Here is an 18,374-nt window from a genome sequence, read left to right as displayed (position 1 = left end):
TCACAAATTTACAATTTGCGGAGTATTAAAGCCACTAACTTGGGAACTTTCTGGTCTGTCTTACAGACACAATGAAGGCAAGAAATTAACAAGCTGCTAAGGAGAAGCAATGGATTTGAACCCTGACAAACACACTATTGTAGATTGAATTTGTTGAACCAACCTGTGTGTTATTCTAAAAGCTACACAGCCAAAGTAACGTTTCACTTTTGAAATAAAAAAGGGATAATTGGCGCTACCTGAAACATAACTGCGGTCCTTGGTCACATGACACGACATATAAAATACCGCATGGAAAGATATTGTATAACACTAACGATACTAGAGCGCATGCGTCTTACATGTTGAGTTCTACCCTAAGGAAAACCACTCAACATTTGAGCGCGATTTCGTATGCAATGTATCCTCCACCTAATATAGAAGCCACAAGTGCTAACTTATCTACGCATGCATTTAGAGCAAATTAGTTTTGTTCTAAAGAGAATGGTACCACAAGGAGAGCAAGGGGTTACCTGAAACAAATATATAGCTTTGCGATGTTCACACCTAACTGACGGCGATGGAACATGTTTTACGTAGAGTACACATGAACCTTTCCCACCCCACCCCCACCACTTCCTTGCCTCTAGACTAATTAATTAATTGAAATTAATTAATTAAACAAACATTAAAGTTTTACACCTTAAGCCCTGGCCAAACGATCGCAACATGTCAATGCAACATATTGCAACACTGTTGGGCGCAACATATTGCGTGCATTTGGCCACCATGTTGCGATGTGTCGTGACATGTTGGGTGTTGTTGGCTCAAGTTTGAAAATGGTCAAAGTTCAGACAACACCCAACATGTCGCAACATGTCACAACATGTCACAACACGGTGGCCAAACACGCGCAACATGTTGCGCCCAACAATGTTGCAATATGTTGCGTTGGCATGTTGCAATCGTTTGGCCGGGGCTTTAGCACCATAGGGCCATAGTGCCATAGCACCATAGCGACATCGCAGCTTAGTGCCTTAGCGGCACGCAGCCCCCAAAACCATCCCAATAGTGCACTCTGCACTAAAAAGGACTCTATGCATAAAATCTGTAAAGAAAAAATTTCCAAGACTTTTTTGGCCGCTAATTCTGTATACATACCTAATGTCTGCTGACATAATTACAAAGGATCCATGCATTACTAATTTATATGAGACACAATCCTTGGGCATACATGATGTACTCAATGCTCAAGGGTTTGCAACACATTAGAGGGTGATTTCAAACATGGTTAGCCATCCGGAAGTTTACTGATATAAGAGAATCCTTTACAGCAAAGCAAAAGCATGGATTTACTCCTTTTCTTTATACTGTGTGTTTCTGAAAGGTTATGTCTGAGAAAATAACCGTTATTGATCATCAAAACAGAGAAATGTAGTTGCCATTTACATGTCCACCAAACCAGAATTTGTGGTCGCCAAACATGAAATGTTAGCTGCATTGGCAACAATATCAGTCGCAATTTTAAGCCCTTTGACAATGTATCTTGCCAAATTTTATGGATGACCAATAACTTCAAAAGAAAGAGTGAAAATGTGTCGGTGAAATGTTCAGACGTCATGTCCAATCAATTTGAAATTGGTCAGACATATTCAAAATTAGGTCGGACAATGTCCGATGACCAACTGTCATTTCCAGTACTGGATAACTGAGATTCCATGAACCAATCAGAAAGGTTGAAATGCATTACACAAGGTTGAGAATTCAATAAGTTATACAGGCCAGAACTACTCAAGATTAAAAGACTGTCACAGTACCTTCAAAGAGACTTGAAATATATTGCAAAGACTTTTCACAATTTGTTCGTCTGTGACATTCAACTACAAAAATAAAATAACAGCAAACATTCCATTACAGGATATCTATTTATTCCACAGTAAGACGAAATGAACTATTACTGGTAGTAGTAATTAACTGAGCAATCAATCAAGCATACATGTATACTACATGATTATACATACATGTAATAAGTAGACACCAGGAACCCGTTTCTTGAAAGGCCCGGAAACTTTTTGGGCCTGCAAAGCCATAACAAAATCTCAAACCTTACGATTACAGAGCTGTTTTATTCACATATTCTTAATGTGAACAGAGGTTCTCTTCATACAAGACGTTTCAGGCCTATACACTTCTCCATTTTTAGATGCAGATGAACTAAAAATGGCTTTACGGGCCCGAAAAGTTTCCGGGGCTTTCGAGAAACGGGCCCCAGGAGTCACTCCTAGGCAGTACTCCACTTAACCCTTAAAGTGCCTATGAAGTGAAAAATAATTGCTGCTTATTTGAAAGGTTTTTCAAAGTAAAGAAGAGTGGCCTTTTCCTTTCTGGAATATCTTTTTTTGTTTTAGAGATATTACATTTCAATTTGTATCATGCAAATGAGGAAAGTGATGACGTCATAGGTGTTTCTACTATAACAGTTCAACACTCAATATCCCTAGTTCTAAATATTACAGCAGTGTTCTTTAAACTTGGCACCAGAAATGTACATTACTAAGGAAACAAAATGACACCCGTTGTGTTGTCGCCATGACAACAGTTATGCAGCTGGATCTGTTTTAATTAAAACTAGAATTCCCAGAATTTATCTTAAACAAGGATCATCCACTCCCAACAATCTAATGGGGAGAGTTAAGACAATTTGAGAACCATGCGTGTTCCGAGCAAGACCCTCTGTCCCACTTCAAAGGGTTAAAATGAGCATATTTGTTTTTCACAGAAAGAGACTGGAGACAAGAGTGTTGCCATGGCAACAACACAGAAGGTGTCATTCTGTTTCTTTTGTGATGCACGTTTCTGGTGCCAAGTTGGAAGAACACTGCTACAATATTTCTAGAGATATTCTCAATTCAGTGTTTTGCTGTTTAAGTGGAACTAATTATGACACCATCTCTAAAACAAACTAGTGAGACAATCTCAGATAGTGCAGAGTGTAATTTACGGCTCTGATACAGTAGTCACACAGGTATCACCCCTGCCGTTCTCTCCCTTGGTAGTCAACTAGGCCTTTTCCCCTTTGCAGAATATGAACGGACAAAAACTTGGTAAGACATAATCTTAGCAGTGTGTATGTTTCATGTTTGTGTTTTCTTTCAAGGTCCAAAGATAACTTACAATTACTGTTTATCAAGACGGTTTTAAATTTATCGTGGTATTTCATGTTGAGTTTCGTTCATTTTGTAGCAAATGTGACAATTTTACTTTTCACGCCAGTGTTTGTAATTTGATACTTTTGTTTTCCTTGCCAATGTATGCAACAAGATACCTTTGTTTCCACGAAAATATAAGATGTCTATTTTTTTACTCACTGCTGGAGAAAAATGGAATATAAAAGTTAAATATCTGCTGAAAAGTCGAAGAGGAACAATTTTATTTTATTCAAAACGCAAATTTTCATTTCACCGATAAACAAGAACTAATCTTACTATCAAATACTCACGTCAAGTCACAGAATAGTGCATTCTTATTCTGTTGCCAGCGTTTGTGTTAACAATAAAACCACATCAAACTAATACACAATGCTATCAAGTAGTACCACTGAGGAACGTTTCAACAAGAAGAATTGAAGGCAGAGATCTTTACCTGACCGAAATTATATCCCACATTGGTTAGCAAGTCACCTCATCGACTGATAAAATCAATTGGCAGATTCAGTAAGTGCCACAGAGTCTGCCGCAATAATGACGACGTTTCTTTTGTCACAAATTTACTAGTTTTACATGTGATTAACGCAGGAAAGTTTCGGCTGAATATGAACTTTTGGCTCTCTTTCATAGAAAAAAAACAAACGAACTGCCAAGGAGATTATGCCATATGTTTCCAGTCTTTATTTGAAAACTGGAAAACACACAACAGACGACATTTCTTGAATCGAGCTACGGAAGATTCCAGAAGATACGAAGTCACACTAGCGTTCTTTGCAACAAAAAAAGGAGAACTGACGTTACCTGATCCTGAAATATAGCTGCTATCCCTGGCCAAAACGAGAGTGTGGTGTCACTCATTACAAAAAAAAAAACGTGCATCTGAACTCGAGAATTTATCACACTAGCAATGCTAGAATGCATGCGTCTTACATGTTATGTTCTACCACAAGGAAAAGAACTCAACGTTCGTGGGTAGTCCCATGTGAAATGTATCTTTCACCTAACATACAGTCGACTTTGGAGCTAACTAATCTGTGCGTGCGTTTAGAGCAAATTGCTTTTGTTCTTAAGAGAATAGCACCACAAGGATGGCATGAGATTTGCAAAACCATATATATATTTCTGTCATGTTATCAAAGAAGTAACGTAAGTATGACACGTTTTGCGTAATGCACATGGGCACCTACAACTACCCCACCCAGCACCCCTTCCCACAAGGCTAATCGACTAATTGAAATTAATTAATTAAACAAACATTAAAGTTTACACCTTATTGTGTTGTTGCATTAGTGACTTATTGGATGGCAAGAGATTTTTGGAAACATATATAGGTTTGTGATGTTATCATAGAAGTAACATAAGTATGATATGTTTTACATAGTAAACAGAGGTACCTACCCCACCCCCTTACCATGATGCTAATTAATTAATTGAAATTAATTAATTCAACAAATACTAAAGTTTACACCTTACTGTGTTAGTGTTAGTGAATTAGTGCCTTAGTGCCCCCTAAACCATCCCAGTAGTGCACCCTGCACTAAAAAGGAAAATGCCATTCTTCTTTACTTTGAAAAGCCTTTCAAATAAGCAGCAATTATTTTTTACTTCATTGGCACTTTAATCTGTTAAGCGTAGACCAATGCGCACGTGGCATGATGGACAAAAAATCACTGACAGTGACTGTCTCAATGAAGTATGTAGTATTTCTATCTGGAGTTCTCATGTCTGAGATTTTTCACTGAATTTGCTACGTTATTAATTATTTTCATCCAAATTTGGTTTTTTCTTTGAACGTTTCCACTGAAGGGTAGTTGAGGATGCGTAGCTTTACATTTGGTGCTTAATTGACCCATTTTGGGGGTCAAATTTACTACAACTAACGAAGAGTAATTACAACATGTATGGCAACAAACCAGTAAGAAGGTGTACTACAGAGGAAGTTTGCATTTGTTGAGTATGTTCCTGAGGATAGCAACATCTCTGACTTTGAGGGGGAAGAAGGAGTTGATAACACACTGTATCAAGTCTACAATGGTCCCCAGTGGATCAGACTATTCTTTGGCTAGTAGTTTATCTGATAGCATGTTTAATCAGCCTTTTTGTGATATATGACAAGGTAAAAGTAAAGTACACATGTGAAGCAAGTGGCCCATCAGGCCAGTGCCTATCTCTGGTTTCTGTCGCATGATAAGTCATAGGTAGAAACCCAGAATTTTAACAAACATTTTCTTAAAATAGCTTCAAAATTTCTTGTCTTGCTTAAAAAGATCTGGCCGATTAAGAGGGGATGTCCACTAAGACCTTGCCTAATTGCAAATATGTGGCACATGATGAATATCAAAACTCTTCATAATTTATATCGTCTAGAGATATCCTGGGATAGTGCTTGAAACATGGTGGGATTTTTGTTATTGAAATCTTTTTTATGCTGTCAAAAGTCACAAATTTGTTACGGTGTAGAATGTTGTGAGCTGTGTGACCGCTCCTTCAGTAGTTTTCCAGTAGTTCGGTCGGATGAAACACGTCAGTCACTTGAATTAAAATAGAGTTGCGTTCTCGAGTTTTGGCTGGTTTATTGGCTCTAGAATATTACACTGGCGACGAGGTACCGACAAAACCATGGCTTAGTGGGGGAGTGTAGAATGTTGTGAGCTGTGTAACCGCTCCTCCAGTAGTTTTCCAGTAGTTCGGTCAGATGAAACACGTTGTCAGTCGCTTGAATTAAAATAGAGTTGCGTTCTCGAGTTTTGGCTGGTTTATTGGCTCTAGAATATTACATACGGCCCAACATGTTAAGAAAAACATGCAAAATATATGTCCCATTCCTAGTCATAAGCTTTGCTCTGTTCAAAGACTCCAGTTAAATCCTGGAAATTTACTGTTGAGGGTTTACAAGTAATTTGAGTCTAGTAATTATACTTCAAGGGCAAATTTTAAAGGTCATGACAAGCTGCTAATTGATTATGATTGTGAATATCATGATTTTGAGACTGTTAGTACTCAGTACTGATAAAAAGCCTGAAAATATATTTTTTATATTATATTTTGTACATTTTTCACAACACTTGGGATAAGAACAAATTTGTGATTTTTTTAACAAGTTAAAAAACATTCCAAGAAAAACAAATTCTGCCATGTTTCTTGAAACATAATGCGAAAAAGTTGATTTTTTTTATATGACATCACTGGCTTGATGTTAGTGGACATTTCTTTTCAAGGGTGAACCCAGGGGAGCAAAATGCTTAAATTAAATGCTAATGACTACTTCTTATTCATTAAGAAACAAGAAACGTTTTCTGGGTTTCTGTTGAGTTACAGAAATACAGGTGGAAGTCACATTAAGAATGTTAAGAAATGCTGTGGATGAAAAACCTTAGGCAAGCGTTTCAAGGCTTTCTTCCAATCTTCAATTCTTCTTCAATGATTGAGGTTACCTTTTTAGGCATCTTGGTTGAGAGGACTTGGTTTCACTCATCTCAGTAGTCAGGGGTACAACCCTAGGACGTACTTCAGAGCACCAACCAGTTTTGTTAGTTAAGGGTCCTTGGGACCATGGGTCCTTAGGAGTTGGGGGTTCTTTTTGCTTTTCAGAGGTCCTTTGCCTATTACTAAAATTTATTTACTTTTAGTAATAGGCAAAGCAAGAATGATTTAAGTTTACAGTGATACCCATCGAGACAAATTTTTGTACTTTACTTGCTTTTCAGTCGAATCATATTTTAATCATTGAAACTCCTCCAGCTATTTAGGATAAAATTTGCATTTCTTCACCTGGGTATCATCCCCCAGATCAGTATCACTTTCAGGTTTCCCCAATGTTGAAGGCTGAACAATATCAAATAAACTCTTTTGCATAGATGTTGTAGGTCAAAATGAAATTCCTAACTAGTCGAAACTTTTTTCCTGCATCCCAAAGAATGCACTTTGCCAAAAAACTGTGCATCCTTTTCATTTTCTGTGCGTACAAGATGCACACCTGTGCATTAATGAGCAGGAGGATAAATGATTGAATCTTGATAACATCTCCAGTGTTTGAGCATATTTTACTTGAGTCCTCGCTCTCGATCCCCTCAAAAACATGTTTTCGCGCTCTTCCTTAGGAAGGAACAGATCCTCATAAAGTTTGTACCGATCAAACATGTTGGTATCTTGGAGGATCTCCCCAACAAACTTCACTTTCAGTCTTGAGACAAGTGCCCGCACAACATTGTTGACAAGGAAGTTTTTTTTTTCTCATCGCTGACATTGAGGTTGAAGCACAGTGCCAACGAACTTAAGACAAGAATGACCTCTTTATCAAGCTTGGACATGGCAACTTGCAGGGTTTCCCCAGGCAACACCTTGTTGGGGCTGAAGGTCACCCCATGCTTGACTTGGTCAGCCTTGAGACTGTTTCGTGTTTTCGTTCCATGGGTTGGTCTCAGACTTTCACTCACAGAAGCCATACACATTGAAAGCAAATGAAAAAAAGTACAATATAAAAGAATGACAGAAGTTGTTCACAATGAAAGAGACCCTCTCATCCCACCAGATGATCGCAGCAATGATGATGAAGACTATAGAGCCACAGGCAGCAGCACTGAAACAACAGAGTTTGAGCTTGAACCCAAAGCCTCATCAACCCCTGCGCCACGCCAGACTATGATGAACATACCTGACGAAACACCATCCTGGGCTGAACTTCCTAAAATCCCCGGCAGCCTTGCAACAACAACCTTTACTGTTGAGAGTGAACTTGACAAAGAGTTTCACTGCACAGACAAAACCAGGCTCAAATACAAGTTGGATGAGAAGGGTAGGCTGGAAGTCGGGCTGCTTGAGCTAGGAAAAAATAAGAAGCCTAAGCCTTATCGTTGTTTAACAACCGAAATTCTGGGGAAAAAAGGGAGAATACCGGATAAACCTAAGGATTCCAAAAGAAGTTTCAAAAGCCCCTGGGGAAAGTCGTCAACGCTCTGGAAAAAGAAATAAAAAGGCTTTCAGTTGTCATTTCTGACAAATATAAAACAATAGCAGAGGACAGGAGCTGACCAAACAGAAAGAAAAAAAAGAAAAACAGAAAAACATGCTGATCTACAGAGAGAACAAGACTGATCAAAAAGGGGAGAATACCATCCTGAGGGGGGTCAATCAATACCTTTAGAAGAGTTTCAACAACACAAAGAAGCAAAGCAAGAAAGCTCTCAGACAAAGAAAGTGCCATCTACAATCATTCACACAACTGTGACCTTTTCAAACATATTCGAGATATTCACAAGCTGCCTGACATTTTTAAATTCTCCACCTTCTAATTCAATGAACAAAGAATTCTTTCTTCAAGCAGTTCATTGTAACACCAAGGTTTTGGACAGTGATGACAACTGGAATCTACTCCTGTACAAAGAAGCTTATTATGTTAAGCGTCTAACATTATAATTGAACAACGGGCTTAAAATCTAGCAGAGAATTACATCTTTTCTCCTGAGCATATCATCTTTGTTTCTGCTTCTCACATGTTTACTAATGCTAATTAGCACCTTCTAGTATTCAAACCGTGTACGTTGTATGTCTCTTTGAGTCTGAAGATGGTATAGAATAATACTGATTAATAATAACATTGCTTAAGTTTCCTTGCACCTGTTACAAGTGTACATATCAGTCACAATGCAGTTACTTGGATTAACCTTTATCTTTTATGTACTGAAATTATCAGCAGGTGATGGAATTCAAAGTAAGCTCTAATAATTTGTTCAGAAATGGGTTGCTGCTTCCTTGTTTGTAATCTATTTTCATACAAATCCTCCTCATTTTCTCCAGTCTCACCTTTCACACCTCTTTTCTTTCTCTGATCTATCACATTTATAATTAAACACACCTATCATTTTGCCTCAGTGCTAAAATTATAGAGCAACTGTTCAGAGCAACAAACAGATTATCAGGACCAAAAATAAAGCATATTTACATCGTTTTTAAAATGTATTGCCTACCATGAAACTTTAAGAGATATCTGATTTATCAGTAATTATGATATATGAATATGCCAAATGGTTTCTTTGAGCCATTAGGAAACTGGGTACATATAACGTACAGGTAATGAATTGTGTATTTAATTAAAAGAACAGCTACCAAACCTTCATATGGGAGGAGTCATCTTTATCAAATCCATCCCTTGTTCTCTTGGATTTGAAATTTTCTGAAGGAGAAGATAAGCAAGTTGGGGAGGTACGCTTGCCACACTTATCCCCAGTGTCTTGTGAGTGATCATCAAACTCAAAAGATTGTGACAGAGATCCAAAACCACTGTCTTGGGTACTAACAGCTGAATCTTCTGACAGGGGTTTGAGGCTTGTCCTTACAGGAATGGCTTGATTGTTAGATGCAGCATGGGACATTGGTATGGCACCTTGGTTCAACCTGGCCAGGCGGCGACGCCTAACCTAATAAAAATATATGCACTGAATAAATACCATTTCTTTGAAAGTTAGAGCTACAATGTACTAACAGATTTAGCCAGGCCTAAAAGCTGAGCTCCCATAAAAAACTAATCATTTACTCAAAAAAAATTAGCTTTAAAGAAATTAACCACTAAGCATTTCACTACACCAAAGGAATTGAACAAACAAGCCAAGGAAATCTCCATAATCACAACATGGAAATCACCATATGCAAATGTCAAATAGCAAATAGTGTTCGCTTTTAGGTGGCTAACAATAGTTTCCAGCTCCTTTCATCACTTATACTTTGACGGGTCAACACTCTCACTCTTTGCAATATGATCTTACAATAATGGTATCACACATAAGGAACAATAATATTGCTGGTATTCAAGTTGCAGTCATCCTTTTTTATATGACAGGTTACTATAGCAAAAACAAAACTTGTTAGAAACACCCCTAATTTTTAAGTGCTTAAAACACAAAAATGGAGTTCAAACCTTCACCATCAATTGGGTTTTTAGCTGCCATCATTCATCTTACAAAGGCAACTAACAAAACTTGAAAAAAGAAACCAAAACTTCTTTCACTGAAATTTTTCACGTGCTAAATTGATCAACCAAAATTCTTTTTAAGCCATCTTGTGATATCCATAAATAAAAAACATGGCTGGCCAGTAGAATGAGTCATTTAGTGAGCAAATTGAGTGAATTCTGCCTTTACCACACAACCGGACACACTCAAAGGTAATGAACATGGGCATGTTGGTGAGCCTGAGACGCAAGATATGCTTTAATTGCCATGTCAATAATATTACAGCAAAGTGAATAAACAATGCATCAATAATATCCTACATGCACCAAAGCCAGACAGGTAAACCTCAAAAACATCTAATTAGGAAAAATAGGGACCACATATTCCTGACCAATATATACCCGAATGATTTTCCAAAAATATGCCTACAGAACAGAAACCATTCATGTAACCTAGTTATTTATTAATTTGAGTTTGACAATAGGAGAATGCATTTTGATCCTGTCATTCCTGTAGGTTAATGTCCCACAATTTTCAGTGATGCCAGATGATTTCAGGGTTTGGATGCCATCTTGGTACGACTGGAACACATGGCCTCAGTCTGATGTGATGCCTCGCTTTGAAGGTGTACCCACACGTTGTGCATTTCCATGTGCTTTTCTTTTTAATTGTCCTACGTAGGAATCTTCGCAGTTTCCCCAAGGTTAGTAAAGTTGTGTTGATTTATTCAAACTATTACTAGCTAAAATGGCTAAAGGTACTTATCTGAACACCAGAAAGCTGCATAGTGCTGCATCTTCTCCAAAACTGCATGGGTAACATACCAATTTGCGATCTGTCAAGTCAGCTGCTTTTCGCGGCTATTCAATTTCTTTGTAAGAATTACATTGCAAGGGTCAATGGTAAAAGTTCAAATAAATCAACACAAATTCACTAACCCTGGGAAAGACTGCGAAAATTACAAGGAATTTCACTCCACCTTACAAGCTTAATTGACGTACATGTAAGTTAAAAACGTCCACAATCGGAAATAAAGTGTAATGTACTGTTACTCTTTTCCATAGTTATACACAGTACTCGACCTTACTAAAGATTGTGCCATTTAGAGTAATGTGATGTTTGATGCTAATAAATGACGCAAAAGTAAAACAATACCCCGAAAAATACACAACTCGGGAAACCCTGGAAGGGAAATGATAAAAATGGGCTTGAGTATGCGCTGCTGTAAAGGGTATGCTTTTGAAGCAGTCTACTGTAAGTATAGGAATCAGGATTTTGGTAAACAATCGGGATTTTAGGGTGGCCCATAAGGGCCATTGAAACCTATTTGTTTTATTTTCACGGAAATTGAAATAAGTATCTTTTTTCCATGTGCTTGGTTTAAGGTTTTATTTCGCCTGTTTAACATTTTTCAGAAAACTCAACTTTTCTTTTTGCAAAACTAATTTTTTTTTCTTTGAAAACTCAGGTTCTTTTAAAAAAACTCAGCTTTTTTTCAGAAGACTCGTGTTTCTTTTAGAAAACTCACATTTATTTTAGAAAACTAGAAAACTTTTTTTAGAAAACTAAACTTTTTCCTTTGAAAACTCAAGTTTTTTAAAAAACTCAACCTTTTTTTTAGAAAACCAGTGCTTTTAGTAACATTTGAAGTAGGTGTCTCCCTTTTGTTAGCATCCACTGGAGCTGATGAAAGGGGCCAAAGGCCCCTTCTCCTCTAGGGGGGTATGGGGGCATGCCCCCCAGAAAATTTTTGAAATCAGGAAGCTCGGAAACACAATTTCCAGTGATTTGAGGCAAAATATTAACACCGAAGCATTCATTATTTTTATCAGAAAAAAGTATTTTTTGAGATTTAGTATTTTGTAAAGTATTGTTCAAGATGCAAACATCGATACTAAATAGCGAGGCCCGAACACAAAGGCGAACTGTTCAGAAAATTAAGTTACATACTGAAGTCAAGACCTTTTAAAAACCAAAGTCATTTGTGATATATGAGACTTGGTTTAATGTTAACTTCTTACACCGTATTTAAGACTTATCTGATTGTGTTTGTGAGCTTTTGAAGTTGAACTAGAAGCAGACAGAAACGACAGCATGATCTGCTGCCGCTTCATCGTAAAACTGATGGTATATACTTCATGGGAGAATGCCATATATGCATCCACATATAGTTAATTGTTAGTACTTGGTGTACAACAACATCTTATGTCCCCAGTATACTATACTTGCTTGCTGTACTTTACTTGCTCGATGTACTTTACTTGCTTGATGTTCTCAACTTGCTTGGTGTATTTTACTTGCTTGATGAACTTTACTTGCTTGATGTACTTTACTTATTTGGTGTACTTTACTTGCTTGATGTACTTTACTTGCTTGGTTTACTTTACTTGCTTGGTTTACTTTACTTGCTTGATGTACTTTACTTGCTTGATGCACTTTACTTGCTTGATGATCTTTACTTGCTTGATGTACTTTACTTGCTTGATATGCTTCACTTGCTTGGTATACTTTACTTGCTTGATGTACTTTACTTGCTTGATGTACTTTACTTGCTTGATGTTCTTAACTTGCTCGGTGTACTTTACTTGCTTGGTGTACTTTACTTGCTTGGTTTACTTTACTTGCTTGGTTTACTTTACTTGCTTGATGTACTTTACTTGCTTGATGCACTTTACTTGCTTGATGATCTTTACTTGCTTGATGTACTTTACTTGCTTGATATGCTTCACTTGCTTGGTATACTTTACTTGCTTGATGTACTTTACTTGCTTGATGTACTTTACTTGCTTGATGTTCTTAACTTGCTCGGTGTACTTTACTTGCTTGGTGTACTTTACTTGCTTGATGTACTTTACTTGCTTGCTGTACTTTACTTGCTTGGTGTACTTTACTTGCTTGATGTTCTTAACTTGCTTGATGTACTTTACTTGCTTGATGCAATTTACTTGCTTGATGTACTTTACTTGCTTGGCGTACTTTACTTGCTTGGTGTACTTTACTTGCTTGATGTACTTTATTTGCTTGGTATGTTTTACTTGCTTGATGTACTTTACTTGCTTGGTTTCCATTACTTGCTTGGTGTACTTTACTTGCTTGGGATACTTTACTTGCTTGGTGTACTTTACTTGCTTGATATACTTTACCTGCTTGATGTCCTTTATTTCTTTGATGTACTTTACTTGCTTGTTATACTTTACTTGCTTGTTATACTTTACTTGCTTGATATGCTTTACTTGTTTGATGTACTTTACTTGCTTGGTTTACTTTACTTGCTTGGTGTACTTTAATTGCTTGGTGTACTTTACTTTCTTGTTATACTTTACTTGCTTGATGTACTTTACTTGCTTGGTTTACTTTACTTGCTTGGTGTACTTTACTTGCTTGATATGCTTTACTTGCTTGATGTACTTTACTTGCTTGGTTTACTTTACTTGCTTGGTGTACTTTACTTGCTTGGTGTACTTTAATTGCTTGGTGTACTTTACTTGCTTGATATACTTTGCTTGTTTGATGTACTTTACTTGCTTGGGATACTTCACTTGCTTGGTGTACTTTACTTGCTTGATGTACTTTACTTGCTTGATGTACTTTACTTGCTTGATGTTCTTTACTTGCTTGATGTTCTTTACTTGCTTGATGTACTTTACTTGCTTGGGATACTTTACTTGCTTGGTGTACTTTACTTGCTTGATATACTTTACTTGCTTGATGTACTTTACTTGCTTGATGTACTTTACTTGCTTGTTATACTTTACCTGCTTGATGTACTTTACTTACTTGATGTTCTTTACTTGCTTGGTGTACTTTACTTGCTTGATGCAATTTACTTGCCTGATGTACTTTACTTGCTTGATATGCTTTACTTGCTTGATATGCTTTACTTGCTTGATGTACTTTACTTGCTTGATGTTCTTTACTTGCTTGGGATACTTTACTTGCTTGGTGTACTTTACTTGCTTGATATACTTTACTTGCTTGATGTACTTTACTTGCTTGATGTGCTTTACTTGCTTGATGTTCTTAACTTGCTTGGTGTACCTTACTTGCTTGATGTACGTTACTTGCTTGATGTTCGCAACTTGCTTGGATTACAAAGTCACACCAAACTCGCGCTTTGCCAAAACATCTCTTCAAAACCCTGACTTCGAAGCGATATATCACTTTAGCGTTAATAGCTACCTCATATCGGCAGTAGTAAAATCTATTCCTTAACAATCCAGCTTCATCATATTAAAATTTCAACAAAATCTAACAAAACCAGAACTAACTATAATTAGATTTTTTGTCACTTCGCTTCATTGCTTGAGTCGACAAAGGAAGTGACGGTCGCCCATAGCCAATGAAACACACAACCATAGCACTAACCGGCGTTTTGGTCAAAAAAATCCAGGATTATTGCCTGAGAGCTGAAAATTGGAGAGGAACATCTTTTTCGAACTTTTCTCAGGTTATTTAGACAAAAAAAATGACCTCGGCGGGCTCCAAAAGACAACAAAACAAAAAACAGAACGAGACAGTGAGAAGAGCCGATAATTTATTCAATTTGTTCACCGCGTGGCCTTTGTTACGTTCAAGTTAAAAAAACAGCTTACTTCTGGATAATTTCAGCCTTACAAGCCAGCAACTGGTCCCAAATTACTTTCTGTGTCCTTAAAAATGTCCTGACTTCCATCTCCAAAAGATTTGGCCGCAATTTTTGAGCAAATAAACATTTCGCTGACGGCAATCACCAATACGAGGTAGTGGCTGTAAAAAGTTACTACAGTCGAACCTCCCATCAGCAACCACTCAAAATGTCAAGCCTAGGTGGTCATTTACGCGAATTTAGATCATATTGGGTGAAAATTGTTCCTCATTAACGGCGCGGCCATGGACCGAGAGCAGTTCATGTTCTACCCGTGGTTTATTTATTTATTTATTTATTTATTTTTAAGTTTTGTCGGTGACTAGACCCAAACTCCCTCTCAGCCGAGTTTTGAATCATGCAACCTGTGATGTTTACTCACCAAAAGCTGTTGAAACATTAATACAAGGACAATGTTACGGATATTGTTTTCTTTATTGCTGGTAAAATATATTTTCTTTTAGTTTTATTGAAGCGTTGGATTCAAAGGGAAATAATAAATATGCTAAAAAAGGCATTACGTCAGCCATAGAATGTGCTGATGTTGCAGCATTCACTTTCGCTACATGACAAATAAGATCGTGTTTACTTTGCAAGTATATTTCGGCAGAAGCGGCGGTCATTAATTTATTTGCAATTTTGCAAGTATTTCTTGTGGGTTTAGGCAAATGAAGTAAATTCTTTGGCTGTTTCATTACAGTGAGTTCGGCGATCAGAAGGAAAATTAAATATTTGCAAGCCAAGAAAAGAACGCGTCAAATCGTACAAGGATAACGTCATTGGTAGGGAAATAACCACTGTACTAAAGGTAACCGTGGATAACAGAAGTCTTGAATTATGTGACTCGTGTGACTACTTTGCAAGCCCTTTACTCATGGAAAACACCAATTAAATTTAATCATGACTTTTAAGAAAGAAAGCTGTTGTTAATAGTGTTATTATCGTATCGCTTATATCGTTCATGCCCATACATATCCCGAAGAAAGTTCCAGATTAAGACCATTATGTCATTGGAGATTTCATAACGGCTACAATTGATGGTGCAATAATAGAGTTTGTGTTGATCAAGTGATGTGACGTCTACAGTAACAAAAGAATCATTAAGGACTGCTTTGGAATGTGCACTGCGTTGTGACTGTAGTGCTAAGCAAACAGTTAAATTTTAAAAGCGTGGTTATAAGATTTAACAGATCTTCCTATTAGAATATGGTAACTGCCGAGTCTTAGCCAATGCACAAATGCTGATACAATGTTTTATTGATGTAAAAGTCAATTTCCAGAGAAAAAAATCGGTTCTTCCAAGAGAAAACAATTTTTCTCTTGGTTCTTCCCACTGTGAAATTTCCGTGTCTTGTACTAGCCAAGAATACGATGTTACAACACCTTATCCAATATTCGCTCTATTATCTGTGAAGTGGTCGCTTACGGGAGGTTAAAAACAAAAGAAAATTTCAAACTTTTCGCTCTAAAAGTGGTTACGGTTGCTTATGAGAGGTGGTCGCTTACAAGAGGTTCCAAATATAGTGATTTGACTTGGAAACTTTTGGTTTTTTGGAAAACTGCTCGCTGGAGAAAGGGGGTCGCTTACGAGAGGTGGTCGCATAGCTGTGGTATCTGTTGTATGTAGTAGCTGTAGCCGCTGTGATAGCTGTAGTATGTGGTAGCTCCTGAAGTAGAATGTGTGGTAGCAGTAGTAGCTGTAGCTACTACATAATACTACACATACTACCAGTGTTTACGCCAGAGCACGCCATTGCGGGAATCCCGCGTTGCAATCAGAGATGGCCCCCAGAAAAACGAAAAAAGGGCCAATTTGGCCCTTTCCTTTTACAAGACTGCAGGCTTAACACAGGCATAATATTTTAAAAGCCATCCCAGGACTTGAAATTGTGATTGATACGGTCGCCAATGCAACTAACATTTCATCCTTGGTGACCAAAAATTCTGGTTTAGTCGCCATAATACGGGATAATGGCAACTACATTTCTCTGTGTTGACGATCAATAACAGTTATTTTGTCACACATTATGTCCTTCTAGAAAATCATATTGAAAGATCTTTGCTTCTAAAACATTCAACATAAGAAAAGAAGTCAATGCGTCCTTTTGCTTTGCTGTATTGATTCTCTCACATCGGAAAACTTCCAAATGGCTGTCCGTGTTCGAAATCGCCCTAGAATGCATTGCAAACCCTTGATCATTGACTACGTCATGTATGCCTACGGATTGTTCTCTTGTAATGCACGGATCCTTCATACTAGCAATTTTATTGTGTAGAAACACTTCAAAAAGCACTTACTATTAAATTTTATCATAGATCCTAATAAACTACTTTATTTTCCTTGGTACCCTAATGCATTTTTTCCTTCTGTAGCTTTTAATTTATTGGCCCCTTTCCTATCGGACAATCTAGTCCATAATTTTAGCGTGTGTTAGTAATTGTACATTTCCTTAAACATTTTCTGAGATGGCTTTGGAGTCCGATTCGTGATTGGCAGATGCGGTGACAAGAACCACAGACATAAGTGGAAGCAGTGGGTGGAGGCAAGGGCCCTGGCCTTCTGACGTTCTCTCCTGGTATCCAAAGTGATGTGCAGAAGCTTTTCTCCCTCTCGTAGGGCTTCAGTGCAATTTGTTTTCCACGCACTCCTGTCACCGACAAGAGTCTCCCACGAATCGATTGGAAGACCAATGGCCTGCATGTCCCTCTTCGCCTCGTCCTTGAAACGGAGCTTTGGTCGTCCTACCGGCCTTTTTCCTTGTACTAGTTCACCGTACAAGAGTTGCTTGGGAATGCGGCCCTCATCCATTCAATGTACATGGCCAATCCACCGCAGATGTCTCTGGCGAAGAAGGGTGTATACGGAGGGGATGCCTGCTCTCTCTAAGACAGCACTGTTTGTAATGCGGTCCTGCCAGGAGATGGAGAGGATGCGCTGCAAGCAGCGCAGGTGGAACACATTCAGGCGTTTTTCTTGTGCTGCATACGTTGTCCAGGACTCACTACCATAGAGGAGCGTGCTGATGATGCAGGCTCTGTAGACAGCCATTTTGGTGGGAGTAGTGAGCTTCTGATTTTCCCAGACACGTTGTGAAAGCTTTGACATGTTGGTTGCAGCGTGCCCAATCCTCTTTCCTATTTCGGTGTCAAGGGAGGTGGTGCTAGTAACAGTAGAACCAAGGTAGATGAAGCTGTTGACCATTTCAAGTGCATAGTCCTTGATGAAGAGTGAGGAGGAAACCTCTGTATCCTGAGTCATGATTTTGGTTTTTTGGAGGCAGATGGTTAGGCCGAAGTCATCACAGGCATTCGAAAAGCCATTGAGGAGGTTCTGGAGATCGTTGTCACTATGACCAACCAGAGCTGCATCGTCAGCAAACGAAAAGTCTCTGAGGAAAACTTGGCTGACTTTGGTTTTTGATCTGAGTCGGGCAAGATTGAAAAGTTTGCCCTCAGTGCGGGAACGGAGCAAAATGCCAGCATTTGTTGTTCTAAAGGCATGTTTCAGGAGCACTGAGAAAAAGATTCCAAAGAGGGTGGGAGCCAGTACACAGCCTTGTTTGACTCCGCTGCGAATGTTGAATGCCTCTGACATGTTGCCATCGAATCGAACAGTAC

At 38.1% G+C, this 18,374-nt stretch overlaps 1 protein-coding gene and 1 pseudogene across 6 annotated transcripts in view; one reads left to right on the top strand and one right to left on the bottom strand.

The window, feature by feature from the left end:
* The window catches only part of LOC145482665 (uncharacterized), a 220,389-nt pseudogene that overhangs the window by 62,804 nt on the left and 139,211 nt on the right, over positions 1–18,374 (top strand). The gene's annotated exons all lie outside the window — the stretch shown is intronic.
* Positions 1–18,374, bottom strand: part of LOC145482661 (ubiquitin conjugation factor E4 B-like) — a 304,099-nt gene that overhangs the window by 261,712 nt on the left and 24,013 nt on the right. For all 5 annotated transcript variants that reach the window (XM_081461267.1, XM_081461269.1, XM_081461270.1 and 2 more), the window contains exons 2-3: positions 9,296–9,601; positions 1,797–1,859 (exon numbers count right to left, since the gene is read on the bottom strand). In XM_081461267.1, the coding sequence (XP_081317393.1) occupies positions 1,797–1,859; positions 9,296–9,601 (369 nt within the window). The remainder of the gene's footprint in view (positions 1–1,796; positions 1,860–9,295; positions 9,602–18,374) is intronic.

This window comes from Orbicella franksi, chromosome 3 (assembly GCF_964199315.1).
Source record: "Orbicella franksi chromosome 3, jaOrbFran1.1, whole genome shotgun sequence".
In the NCBI taxonomy this organism is placed as follows: domain Eukaryota; kingdom Metazoa; phylum Cnidaria; class Anthozoa; order Scleractinia; family Merulinidae; genus Orbicella; species Orbicella franksi.
This window is presented reverse-complemented; position numbering and strand designations above follow the sequence as displayed.